Source organism: Syngnathus scovelli, chromosome 2 (genome assembly GCF_024217435.2).
Source record: "Syngnathus scovelli strain Florida chromosome 2, RoL_Ssco_1.2, whole genome shotgun sequence".
In the NCBI taxonomy this organism is placed as follows: Eukaryota; Metazoa; Chordata; class Actinopteri; order Syngnathiformes; family Syngnathidae; genus Syngnathus; species Syngnathus scovelli.
The window spans coordinates 15,549,027-15,562,500 of NC_090848.1; the positions used below are offsets into that span (position 1 = coordinate 15,549,027).

Here is a 13,474-nt window from a genome sequence, read left to right on the forward strand (position 1 = left end):
TATCGCCGAGTGACGGATAGAGACACTTACAGCCTCCACTAGACTGTTGGCGCTGCCTCTATTCTGCAGGAAATGTGAACAACCCTTAGCAGGAAGCTGGAGTTGTGAGGGAGAGCAGCCACGGCTGGAAACGTTGCCGTGTTCGTCTGTGTACCACGAACTCCTCTTTACTGAGGCTGGGATGTTTCCCACACTGCCTGAGCTCCTCCAGTCCACCTAAGGACACACACATAAGTGTATAATTTTTGTATTTTCATCCATTGAAGTCCTCATTTGCGTGAGCAGAGTTGATTTGAGGCGAGATGTGGGTTACACCCTGGCCATTTCATCCGATAGACAAAAAAAATCTTTGACATACACACACTGACACATACGATTAATTTAGAGGCTTCAATAAACCTAACGTGCATATTTTGGGAGAGTGGGTGCAATGCAGAGTAAGCAGACACAACCCAAAAAAAGCATGGGGAGAATGTGCAAATTTTGCACAAGAAGGCACAAACTAAGATTAGCAGTCTAATCCTAAAAAGTGAGATGCAGTTTACTAACCGCTTGTCCACTATTTCAGGAATTGCAATAAAGGTCTGATATATATTTCTATTCAAATGTCCTCAGTATAAATGATAGATCTGATTCAAAATGTCTGAGTTTAGCTAGTGATCTTAATTGTCATGTTTCGTCCCTGGTTGTTTTATTATGTGCATATTGTCATAGTTTCTGTCAGTGTCTGTGTGCTCGCCCCTCCCTTCCTGTGTCTACTCTCAATCTATGTACTAATTAATCACAGTCACCTGCCTCTCGTTACCTGTCGCGTATATAAGGCCTGTCTGCGTGTCACACCCTTGTCGGATTACTTCTTGTCTCATGTTCTGTTGTCGCTAGTTTCTTGTGTCTTCTTGTCTCATGTCTCTCGATTAGTTCAGTTTTTGTTTGCCAGCCCTGTCAGTCAGTCCCGTTAATATTTGTTAGGCCATTAAGTGTGTTAGTTTGCCGGTTCTGTTGGCTTGTTCCCTTTATCCTCCCTTCCAACTACCTGTTCCCTTCAATAAACCCTGGTCCAAGCTGCATTTGGTCACCCTGCTCCATTCCGGTCCGTGACATTAATTGCAGATATTTTAGCTGACCTGTGTTACAATGTTCCTTGCAAAGAACCTTTACACGGAAGCAAGTGTTTGTGCACACCTGGATAAGCGGCGTGTAGCAGGGCGAAGAATCATAGGCTAGAGGGGAGGCAGGGGGTGTGGCCCAGGAGAGGATTGATCGTGTGGGAGAGAGGCGCTGGAGTTTACTGGCATCCAGGCCAGCCACTGCCATAACCTGATGGTAAAAGGACAAAAAAAATGCCAAAAAGGTAAGAGATAAAAAGTTTAACCTTAAGAAAAGAAAATGTGCTTGTGGTACCTGTTGCTGTAGCAGGTGCAGTGGAAGAGCTGTGCATGAAGGAGAGGGCGGAGCTTCCTCCTGACTACTTCTTCTGCGAAGACACTCAAAACTGAAGGTTGGTCTGTTGAGGGCTGTGCAAACACACAACAGATAGATTGAATAGATATAAATTGAATATTATTTAGACTGTCTCTTGTTGGCTCAATTGGAGAAACATTCTACATCTAGCACTTTATTAGGTACACCTACGTTTCAGTACAAATGTATGAAAAATTCTAGTCCTGTATTTGGAGCCATACAGGTGAATCTAATGAAGCAACTAGCGTGTGACCTTTTGAAGGTTTAACTGGGAAAGAAAGCTCAGCAAGCTCAGGGTGTGTGTGTGTCACCTTGCGGTGATGATAAAAGCCACCTCCGAGGTGACTGCTGGCTGTCTTGGCAGATGGGCTGCTGGTCATCGTCATAGAAACAATCTAACTGATGGGTCTCCATGCTGGAGACCTCTGCGTCCAACTCGCCCTCTTTGTTGCAAGACTCTTTATTTGACAGCCTGCCCACAAATATAAAAATAACAGAAGTAAATTGAGCTGAGATAGACTGGAGGAACGCTGATGGTTTCCTGTGATGAATGGATGATGGATGGAGAGTGTGACTGACTGTACCTGTCCCTAGTGACCACAATGTCATCTTCATGGGACTCGTCTGCACTCTGGTCGTCTCCCGAGCCTTGCTCCTCGTCCTTTGGCTTGGATCTTTGAAGGGCGGGGCGGTGACCTCGACGAACCTCTGACCTGGCAGGTGAATTGTGAGAGTCAAAACATGACAATGACCAAAGTTTACATTTACAGCTGTCTTATCACAAGCATGAATGAATTTTGTTTGTTTACTTAGAGGGCCCTTTTTTACATGCCCAGCACAAATCATGGTCTAACTAGGCGCATAGGTGGTGGTCTCTTCTCGTATTTACGTACAAAAGAGAATAACCTAAGTACATTTATGTGTAAGGAACTGTATAGAGAGCTCTACTTGCAGACTATTTAAACTTGTGAAGTGAGCATTTGGACAACACCTTCCCCTCTGAAGTTTTTTCTGTGTGAGGCACTAACCACCCTGCTCACCCCGACCCATAGCCCCCCAGCTAGGGGTGAGCATTTTAAAAACATAAATGTGTTAATGATAATAATGCGTTCGGTGAATGGGTTTCTATAATGATTCTGAGGCTTTGATGCACGCTGTTCTGATATTCCTAAATGAAATACAATTACACCCATCACTCTTTGATGGAGCTTAGATTACATCTACCTGAACCTCAATCACATCCACCAAAATTTACACCACATGCGCCACAACATAGACCTGCAGTCAGCAGGTCTAAAGTTTGGTCTAAAGTTTGTTTGTGATTTAGGGCTATACAAATAAACTTGACTTGACTTGACTTGACTCGGTCTAAAATACTTTCATTTCATGGATAATACTTTACCTAATGTAGGCCTCATAGCAGTGCCTCCTGTTCCAAATTGAGGAGTGCATGAGGTGGGCCCAGCATAAAGGGTTAAATGGAACACGAGAGCCGAAGTTAAAAAAAAAAAAAAATGAAAAAAGAATCATCACAATTCAACAAAACACTGTTGTATCATTCTGAGATTAAATGTCACAATAGTAATTTATTATTAGACCTTTAATTCATCACATTTTGCTAAGAATGTATTCCCAAACATGTCTCTTTCTGAGCAAGCTCATTGTATCTTGCATCATTTTGATTTTTCTGTTTTTACTGCGGTTATTCCTAAAGAAGCAACACCCCAAATGAGATGTATCGTAAGAAGAATGTGATATATATATGTTACATCAAAAATCATAATAAATTCAGACATACAATCCCAATCACTTTCTTGAGTCAAACATATATGAACCAACATGTTTATGGACATGGCCAAAATAAACCAACCTCATTGAAAGCGACTTCCAAGGCTTGCTGCGGGTGGACACGGGTGAGCCCGTTTTGGTGGAGGACGGCCGGTCTGTTGTTAACAAATGTTTCTGCTGCTGCCCACAGGTTACAGACAGAAGCATGGGCACGTTGGCATTGTTGAGGTTAGCGTTGGATGGTACAGGTGCTTGTTCGTGATTGGAATTAAAGCAGGAATAGTCAGACTGATGAGAGGCTTGATGATGATGATTATACTGGACAGATGATGAGTTCATTTCTGTCTCTTCGCTCCTATCATTGTCCCTCATGCTCGTTTGTGTGGGTTCTATTGAGGCATTACAGGAAAAGGGAAGAATCTGTAGAGGACGTTGAGTGACAGTAGTTGGGTGGGCGGAGCCTTGGGGAGTCGAACCGACGTGGTTGACATGGTTACCGAAAAGGTTGCCATTGCGCTGCAAAGAGATGCCAGCAACGAAAAGTTAACAAGTATGCTGCAGTATGGAAGAATTTGTGACTGTTACCGTATTAGTATTTATTCATCATTCAAAAATAAAACGTTCTACTTAAATATTCAGTATATAAAATGTGGGGTACCCTGTGGATTCCCTCGTCTTCCTCCTCTGTCAAATCTACGAGCCCCTCGTCCTGCAAGTCACATGATATGGCTCGACGGATCTCTGGTCCAATGTCATGCAGTGTGCGTAGGCCAGCCTGAAAAGTTGTCATATAGAATTATGAAAATGAATAAAACACCGCAGGACGTCCTGCCAGTTGAGAGGGTTAACCTTGGTTTTTGAGTTTTCTTTGAATTTTATTGTTGTCTTTGAGTTAGACAGCACTCACCTGCAGAGCCATGGTGCAGTTAATCCTGTCGAATGAGCGCCTACCCACAAGGCCTTTCTCTTTGCGCCTCTTGAACTTCCTGAAGTAATCCTGTATCAGGAAGGTGGCATAGAACTTCCCCACTGTTACCTCGTCATCTGAGTGAGCAGACCAGACACACACACCGAGGTCTCCCTAATCAACACCAAAGGAGCGCGCGCGTGTGTATGTGCGCCGCATGCGTGTAGCCATTCAAATGGAGAACAAAGAAGTCCATAAGACCTTTGAAAATACTCTCTCATAATCAGGTAAACATGCCCAAATGATCTAATGTACTCATAAAAATATCTAGTAACAAAAGCACACAAAAAAAGATGAGCAGCTTTGCTTGGGTGAAAAATCTACTTCTTCATTTAGCTAAAAAATAACACCTACTCTAAATGACTCCTAGCAAAAATTCATTTGTTGACAACAACTCGTTCTAAATCTAATATGCAGTTGGCCCGACTCACTGAGCTACCCACAGTCCCTATCGCAGCTTGTTGTGAGCAACCTTCATTCATAACATTTTCAGATGCAGGTGGCAGCATAGAAAAGCAGCAAGCGCTCGAAGCTCTCTACTTGAGACACAAGACGACAGGAGGACAGCCACAAATGAAGCAGCATCAAGCATCATCTGATTCAATCAGATGAAGGGCCATTAACTGATTTCCCAATAGAAACACGGAATTTTACTCCCATCATCAATGGATGCTTGAAGATGGAAACATTGATGGAAGCCTTTTGGGCACAAGTTGACGATGATCCATTTTCAAGCAATAGAGTTTCTCCATTCATCATACAAGACAGCTGAAGAAAACAACACAAGGCTCTGTTCAGAAATCAAAGCTGTCAATTTGCTTTTTATATGCATAATGGTGTCAGTTTTATGCACATCTATGCATGCATTTTACCAACTGAGGATTTTGTGCAAAATTCAAAGCGTGGTATAGCAGGTATAGTTTAACCGAGCAGAGCCTCGTGAACTTTTAAGCAAAGTAAACTTTCAGTATGCCACCAAACTAAAACAGCACTGCCCAGGGAGCTCAGGAAGGCTAAAGAGAAAAGAAGAAGGCCAAGTGTGTGGACTGAGCAAAGCAAGCTGTGGGAAGAGAAGCTTGACATGGATGCAGAAAGTTTAAAAAAAAAAAAAAAAGGCACAGAGTTCAACTAAAATACAGTCAACAAGCTTTTGAATGTCTAAAACACAGCAATAAAGCATATCAGCAAATTGGGACAAAATGACATGCAAACACACAGGAAGCAAATCTGCATTGAGAAATGTGACAATTACATTGCTCATTTGGAATAAAATGTAAAAGAAAGAAAGACACAAAAACATCTGTATTGGTCCAGAATAATACGGTCTTGATTTAGGATTATGTCGTTTTGGGAGCAGGAGGACACCGAGTGGTCTTTGTGTGGTGTGTAGTGACCACTCACCACCTGCAGGGGGCACTACTTGATCCAACAGCTTCATGCTTGTCCTTTTCCAGATCTTCTTGATCACAGCCCGCAGCTCCTCGTTAGCCTGTTCCAGGTTTCCTTGGAGACAAGATTGAGGATAGGAAATTCTCTTTCATATTTGGGGGCTTCTTTTAGCACTTTGACAAGACTACCAATAAAAATAAAACTGGGACTATAATGATGATTTACACAAAATTAAATGTTTGAACTCACCTTCTGTTTTAATCTTGAGAGCAGTTCGCACCAGCGCGAACAAGGTGGCGTTAAACATAACTGTGCCATCACTGTTCAGAGGCATGTTCATCGCAACCAGACGCTGAAGATGAATCAAAAATCAGACAATTCAACATTTTATATATATTAAATATTAGGATCAATGAAGGAGGCTAAATTATAGCTTGTCATGTTTAATGACACATCATGTACACACCTTGCAGGCCACCCTGTGTGGGCAGAGTTTGCCAAAGCCAAGAGGAGGTTGGATCCTCCTCAGCAACGTCACCACATCAAGGTGTTTTATTCGACCCCTGCCGAGAACACAAACCAAGACATTAGATGTCAATAGCACAAAAAGACAACAAGGAACAATTGCTGTGGAAAAAATCACATGCACAGTGTTGAGTTGCAAGGAGTTTATAGTCGGCGTATGAATGATGAATAATCAATATTACCGAACTGGCAGGATTAGATTTCACCAAATCCAATTTTGTTTAGCGCCAAATGGAGGCAAGGTCTGAAAGAAATACACAACAGAAAGCAAATTCCCAAGTACTCACTTTGCCTCTGGGTCATATTCGGACCAGATCCGTTTAAATTCATCAAGATGATGCGGTCCAAGAATGGACCAATCTCGGGTGAGATAGTCAAAGTTATCCATGATGACAGCAACAAACAGGTTAATAATCTGAAAACAGGAAATGGATGTGGTCTTTCATTTCAGGGTGCCTGCATTATGACTCCTGTGCAGTTTTGTGGAATGTGTCAGGATCACCAGAAAAGCACAGAGCATGTAGAAGGTGATAAAATAGATGATGGCAAAGCCGCTGCCACAGGTTCTCTCTTCTCCGGGGTTGTAGTCTGACTCAGTATCGCACAACTTCCCGGGAAGACAGGCCAACATGATCTCCTGCCAAGCCTCACCTGTGGCACATCTATCAATAAACAATAAATAAATAAACATTAGCAACAAGTTATGGCGTTCAACCGGTTAAAATGTAATCGTTGCAGTAAGCAATGATTCAAAGTGACCCCAACAGACCTGAAGAGCATGAGGACAGCCTGAGGGAATGTCTGGAAGTTATTGTTGCGGTTGATTTGTGTTCCATCCACCATGGCTATTTTTCCAAAAACCTGATGGCGGTAACATGCTGTTAAATCCAATTGTAACATAACAGTCTAGTTGGTGGGAAGTTTCTAATTAAGGGCAACTAGGCCAGTGCCACACAGCATGTAGCATCAGCCATTGTGGTGAAGGTAAGGGTGCTATATCGCTTGTTCGTATAAGGGTAATGGGTAAACTGAAGCCTATCCTTGCCGGGGCACCAGCCAATCACATCTGCTCATGTAAAGATCAGTCTAGACATCCAGATTATGAGACTGACGCTCTACCTCCTGAAGTAAGAAGGCTTCACATACATTATGGGTGCCAAACTCACAACCTTCAGATTATGAGACTAATACATAACCTCCTGCACTAACGTGGTTTCACATACCTTTTGGTGCCATCGCTTGACTCCAGCCTAGCTACCTGCCTAACATGATATTCACGTGAACTATGCAAAAGACTGCCCTGTGTGAGGATCGAACTCACGACCTTCAGATTATGAGACTGACGCGCTGCCATCTGCGCTAACAAGGCTTCGAGGTTGCCATGACTTTCCTCCAGTCTAGCTGCTACCTCAAAAAATGCGGATTTTTAGTGGGGAGTATGCAAAAGACCGCCCCATGGGAGGATCGAGCTCACGACGTTCAGATTATGAGACTGACGCGCTAGTAGGATGCCATTGCTTGTTTCATGCAAATTCTGTGTATCTAAGGCAGGGGTGTCAAACAAATTTTTTTCGCGGGCCGCATTGTAGTCATAGCTTCTCTCGGAGGGCCATTATGACTGTCAACCCAAATAAATGTATGAGCACCTCATATTATGTACAGTAAAAGCTACAAAACAAACTGACAAATAACTCCTTTTCAAATCAGATGAGTAAAAACTGGTCAAATATAAAAAAAGAAAAAAAAAGTGAAAACAATTTGCAATTTTAGGACTGACACGTGAATTTGATGCACAATTTGTCTTCGCGGGCCACATAAAATGATGTGGGGGGCCGTATCTGGCCCCCGGGCCTTGAGTTTGACACCTGTGATCTAAGGCTTTACCTGCATTCCAATTACTGCATAGATGAAGAACAGCATGGCTATCAGAAGTGCAACATAGGGTAGAGCCTGGGAGAAGAGAACAGAGACAGAGAATTTAGACAGTCCACCACGCAAGAAATGTCATCTGATAATAACATCAAAAGTACTTTTTGGTTTATGCTTTTTAGACTCGCCTGAAAGGATTTGATGAAGGTCCACAGCAGAGTTCTGATACCATCCCCCCTGCTCAACAATTTCACCAATCGCATCACTCGAAAGAGGCGGAAGAAGGTGATGGAGATGCGAGCACTGTCCTCTGTGTTCTGCACAACCACGATATCCCTTGATCGATTAGTATTCCCGCTCAGGAAAGTTAAGAGTTACGTAAACGTGCAATTCAAACTTGATTCTTTTGAAAAAAGGCACATATCAATGATATGTGGCCAATTTCTAACTTCTTGATCGTGGCCAGGACAACAATTGGGACGCATGCAGAGCAACAGCATGCTGTGAATGTCTCACAAAATCAATGCATGGATTGATAAAATTGCATAACATTTTAGAGTCCACAGTCCATAAGACAAACAAACAAACCATAAATCCAAGCAACCTCAAGTATGATGCCTTCATCACGCATGGACGTCAATGTAATACAACTATTTGCTGTGTGTACAAACACTTCAGCTTGTTGAAATGAATAACAATGATGTCTCATGCCATGCACCAAGACAATTAGAACAAGTCAATTATCCTCTCAAAATATGAAATGACAGAGTACACAAGGATTTCAGCCTTTCTTTTTCTCCAGTGACCAAATGTTTGGGGAGTTTAAATGAAGGAGGTGGGGCTTCTTCTTACCCCTTGTTCCACTATCACCTTGACGACAGGGAGCGCTGCCGACTTAAAACCAAAAACCTGAAGTTAATTGGAGTTTTATAACCCACAACACCCAAAACAATTTGAGATGCCTTATAAGGGCATTATAATGTATACAGTAAATAAAAATCATTGTCAGCAATACATGCAAAAGCTTCCTGATATTCACTGCAACACTGCAATTGCAGAAATGAGACGATGGCTCATGAATAATGTACATCACGGATGAATATAGTGTACATTACATACAAAATGCAGTTTTGTGACATCATCGAAACTGCTTGGCAAATGCATTAGATCACCCCCCCCCCCCCAATGTCACATGTACATTATGTGTAATGCTAAAAAAAAATATAGACTTTATGCACAATATCCAGTACTGTACTTCTTTGTTTTTTGTTTTTATGTAGGGAAATATATTTGGTTATCACTTAAAGACATTCTAGTGTGAAAGAATTACTGGCAACACATGAATATAATGGATGAATACTGTAAATAAATGCTGCATGGTTAAAGTGATTTGTAGGTACTTGTTTATGTCATTAACAAAATAAATGAATAAAACAAAGATTCTTATCTTGAACTGGACTTGAAAGCTAAATCAAGCCCCAAGCCCTCTGCAGTTAACAACAGTGGCAAACAGATATGCATGCATGTGTGATTACTTACATTGATCTCAGTGATGGCAATGTCAACCACGCTACCCACAACAATTAAGGCATCAAATGTGTTCCAAGCATCAGCAAAATAATTCTGCAAGCGACGAGCCACAAAGACAAACACACATACACAAAAAGAAAAATAGGAGAGAGAGGGGGGGGGGGAGAGAGAGAGAGAGAGAGAGAGGGAGAGAGAAAGAGAGAGAGAGCAAGGAAAAAGGAAGCAAAAGTAAAAGAAAAAGCATTGTGAACAACAGAACATAAGTCATGCAAAACAAAAATGTTGTTAAGACCCAGAAAATAAGCTTTCATTCGTGGAAGTCGGATTTGAAATCACTCAATTTATTTGTTATTGATTGACCTGTATATCAATTTACTGTATAATCATCTAGACTTTTTAAATATCTTTATATACCACATGGCGGGAAAAAAACAAATGAAAAGAGAGTGGAAGGAGAAGTGAGGAAGTGCTAAAAGGAAGTGGCAAGTGGTGGAAGCAGCATAAGACAAAGCTGAACATACTGGCGTCTCTCTACCTGGCTGAGTATGATGTCGACTACACTGCCAATCACCACCAGGGCGTCAAAGACGTTCCAGGCGTCCCCAACATAGCCCTGAATAGGGCAACCATGCACAATCAGCAGGAAGGAGGAGGAAACAAGGAGGGGAGGGCAGGGTCGAGGTGAGGAATTAAGAAGGACAGGAAGGGCACGTGAGGGCTGCGTTAAATTGAAAGGAGGACCATTATCGGATCAAAGGTTCTGTCGGCCACAGCTATCCAATACTGGGAAAGCTTTCGGGGAGCATCTACACTAGAAAGAATGAAAGAAATAGCTGTGCACACTAAACTTACAGATATGGTCATCTAACTCTCAGTTTGAAATTGTTGAGATTTTTGTGCTTTGATTTTGTCGCTGATGTGGTATTGATTCAACATTGACGTTATTAAGGTCTTGCTCCACAGTTGCTCCATCTTTTAGCAATGGAGGTACAATAGATTTAAGTTCTTGGCAGCAGCAAAATAAAATAGGACAAAACTTTGCTATTAGTTGTTAGCGCTTGGAGCACTTTGTTATAAGTCAAGTTATGATCATGCTAAATAGTAACTTTGCTATTAGTTGTTAGCACTTGGAGCACTTAGTTATAAGTCAAGTTATGATCATGCTAAATATGTAGAATCAGTACCACTTTTTTTGCTGCATTTATTTCTGTGGTTGTTTTTCTTATTTAAAACCTAAATTAAAAAACTATTTAGTATGCAGTCCAAATTTAGTATGTAGTCCAAATGTCCAGCCACAATTTTTCATGACAGCTTTTGATTTTCTAATATCCCTCAGCACACAAACTCACCCTGGGCTTAAAGGCAATGAGCTTGAAGATCATCTCAACTGTGAAAACGCCAGTAAAGACCATGTTTAGGATGTCCATAGCATAGTTGAAGAGGTGAGACTGGCCATGGTGCTGGAAAGAGGCAGCGCATACATTGGATTAAAACTCCTCGTCAATGACCGTTCCAATGCGGGTGAAGGAAGAATCAAGATTGAGTGTGTGTATTGATAGAAATTAAAAAGGCCTCTTACCTGTATCGCCAGACACAGAGTGTTGAGGATGATTAGGACAAACATGACATACTCAAAGCCAGTGGAGTTGACCACATACCAGAATTTGTACTGGTATGGGTTTTTGGGTATGTAGCGACGCAGGGGACGGGCTTTGAGAGCATACTCCACGCACTGGCGCTGGTGCAATTAAGAAGTTGAGAAAGAAAAACACTTTAGACCATAGAGTGCATTAAAAAAAAAAAAAAAAAGAAAAAGAAACAAATATGGACTCAGTACCTGGTTCTTATCCAGCTCACAATTCTTGTATTCCTTCTCACCCTGCTCCTGGAAGGTGACAATAACGAAACCAACAAAGATGTTCATCATGAAGAAGGCAATGATGATGATGTAGATGATGAAGAAGATAGATATCTCAATGCGATAGTTGTAGATGGGACCCATGTTTTCGCGATTAGAATCGATGGCCTTGTATAAGAGACTGTGGGGGGAAGAAAAAAGAACAGAACAGAATGAAACAGCGCAGATCTCTGCCAAGACTTCACTCAATAATCTTAATAGCTAAAAGGAAAATACATTTTATTGCTGGGTTTTTTGTGAGATTGAACCTACTAGCTTTAAATTGCTGCTAAGCACAGATCTGGATTCAACTTAGTTTGATAATGCAATTTCCTATTCGTGCATACATATAGCATACTTTGTTTACATAAGATTGGAACCTGGTCCTGCCACAAATAGAGGAAATCAGTAAAAATCAGTAAAAAATCAGTAAAAAAACAGTAAAAAAATCAGTAAAAATCAAGGTTTGCCCTTCTAACACTGCTTGTAAGTGTATTTCCTATGATAAAATGGGGCTGAGCGTTGATTATGTTCAAATTCCCCTAAAGTTCCACTAAACGGTAGGCCAACAAAAAACTGTTGTCCTTACGTGGGCCATCCTTCGAAAGTAGAGACAGTGAAGAGAGCCATCATGGCCATGAGGACATTATCAAAGTTGAAGTCACTGTTGTACCAGATCCTCTCCTTGACCATGGGCAGTGGCTTGGCCATTGTGGTGTCTCCATTGTGGTAGAGAATATACGTTCCCCTGTGGTTTGACGAAGACACTTTTTAATTATCCATAAGGTTGCGCAAACATGGAGATCCTTGTGAGACCACAACGAATGAGTAAATAAATCATAAACTCACTTGCACTCATCTGGACTGGACTTTGCATCGTCTGAGCAGCGATAAAATTTACCCTGTGTATGAAGAGGATAGACAGCTGGCTTATTAGGCTAACCTATAAACCAATGTTTGGACTTCACCACAATCTGTTGCCTCCTCTCCACATCATATGACGAATTCCTTCTTTGTCACTTTACCTTAAAGAGCTGCACTCCGATGCAAGCAAACATAAACTGGAGCAGCGTGGTGACGATCATGATGTTGCCGATGGTCCTGATGGCAACAAACACGCACTGGACCACATGCTGGGGGAAAAAAGACATTAAAAGGTGGGTGAATGTATTGTATGGGCAGAAGTATTGGGACACCTCCCATTCACACATACAAAAACGTAAAACTGCATCTATCAATGCAAATCTAGAATTGTCCAAATATTTTCCTTGTTGAAGGAAGAGTTCAAATTCAAGGGGAACTAAGTAAGTACCTCAACATCTGAGTGATTAAGAAGTGTACATATATTGGACATGCAAAAATCTAAACAATCCAGAACTCAGTCAACATTGTCATGCTAACCTTGAGTCCTTTGGCTCTGTTGATGGCCCTAAGTGGCCGGAGGACTCTCAAAACACGAAGAATCTTCACCACTGAAATTGCAGAAGACCTATGGAGGAAGATAAACCATCATTAGACAGGCCCTTTTAAAAAATCTACACCATCACTGAAACTATCCAAAAAAATAAAAATGCTTCAATTGACAAGGGGTCAATGTTATTGACGTACATCCAATCAACACAGCGTGGCAGAGTAAAATAAATAATAGATGGCGGCACAAATATGGGTACATGAATAAACATTGATTGCGAAATGATACATACTGAATACCAAAGGAGACCAGAGACACTCCAACAACCAACAGGTCCAATAAGTTGAAGTAGTTCCGACAAAATGCTCCTTTATGAAGGAACGCTCCAAATGCCGTCATCTGAACAGACAGATGGCAGTCAAGACCAGCAACACTATCACAAAAAAATATTCTGTGGCACTGCTTCATATTAAAAAAATAACAAATTATGGAAAGTGTTGAAGCAGAATAATAAAGTATATAAATCTTGTCTGAAAAGTCCATGCATTGTGTTTTGTAAGTAGTCATGGACAACACATTAAAGTGACACGGTCGAAAATCCAAATCATATAAACATGAAAGTAACTGATGCAGTGAC

At 41.4% G+C, this 13,474-nt stretch overlaps 1 protein-coding gene and 1 non-coding gene across 26 annotated transcripts in view; both read right to left on the reverse strand.

Annotated features, from left to right (window-relative positions):
• cacna1db (calcium channel, voltage-dependent, L type, alpha 1D subunit, b) overlaps window positions 1-13,474 on the reverse strand; it is a 38,466-nt gene that overhangs the window by 1,814 nt on the left and 23,178 nt on the right. For 9 of the 25 annotated variants that reach the window (XM_049752206.1, XM_049752203.1, XM_049752202.1 and 6 more), the window contains 28 exons: window positions 13,130-13,236; window positions 12,828-12,915; window positions 12,452-12,559; window positions 12,276-12,328; window positions 12,016-12,174; window positions 11,367-11,568; window positions 11,109-11,267; window positions 10,879-10,989; window positions 10,065-10,142; window positions 9,539-9,622; window positions 8,852-8,893; window positions 8,188-8,316; window positions 8,015-8,080; window positions 6,900-6,991; window positions 6,633-6,792; window positions 6,418-6,545; window positions 6,072-6,168; window positions 5,855-5,957; window positions 5,618-5,719; window positions 4,157-4,293; window positions 3,908-4,024; window positions 3,332-3,765; window positions 2,864-2,890; window positions 2,046-2,174; window positions 1,773-1,933; window positions 1,402-1,514; window positions 1,183-1,317; window positions 31-216 (listed from right to left, as the gene is read on the reverse strand). In XM_049752206.1, coding sequence (XP_049608163.1) covers window positions 31-216; window positions 1,183-1,317; window positions 1,402-1,514; window positions 1,773-1,933; window positions 2,046-2,174; window positions 2,864-2,890; window positions 3,332-3,765; window positions 3,908-4,024; window positions 4,157-4,293; window positions 5,618-5,719; window positions 5,855-5,957; window positions 6,072-6,168; window positions 6,418-6,545; window positions 6,633-6,792; window positions 6,900-6,991; window positions 8,015-8,080; window positions 8,188-8,316; window positions 8,852-8,893; window positions 9,539-9,622; window positions 10,065-10,142; window positions 10,879-10,989; window positions 11,109-11,267; window positions 11,367-11,568; window positions 12,016-12,174; window positions 12,276-12,328; window positions 12,452-12,559; window positions 12,828-12,915; window positions 13,130-13,236 — 3,507 coding nt within the window. The remainder of the gene's footprint in view (window positions 1-30; window positions 217-1,182; window positions 1,318-1,401; window positions 1,515-1,772; window positions 1,934-2,045; window positions 2,175-2,863; window positions 2,891-3,331; window positions 3,766-3,907; window positions 4,025-4,156; window positions 4,294-5,617; window positions 5,720-5,854; window positions 5,958-6,071; window positions 6,169-6,417; window positions 6,546-6,632; window positions 6,793-6,899; window positions 6,992-8,014; window positions 8,081-8,187; window positions 8,317-8,851; window positions 8,894-9,538; window positions 9,623-10,064; window positions 10,143-10,878; window positions 10,990-11,108; window positions 11,268-11,366; window positions 11,569-12,015; window positions 12,175-12,275; window positions 12,329-12,451; window positions 12,560-12,827; window positions 12,916-13,129; window positions 13,237-13,474) is intronic. The other 16 variants (XM_049752200.1, XM_049752207.1, XM_049752191.1 and 13 more) reach the window with 6 other exon arrangements.
• trnam-cau (transfer RNA methionine (anticodon CAU)) lies at window positions 7,427-7,499 on the reverse strand. The gene has a single exon. It is a non-coding gene; the product is annotated as a tRNA-Met (tRNA).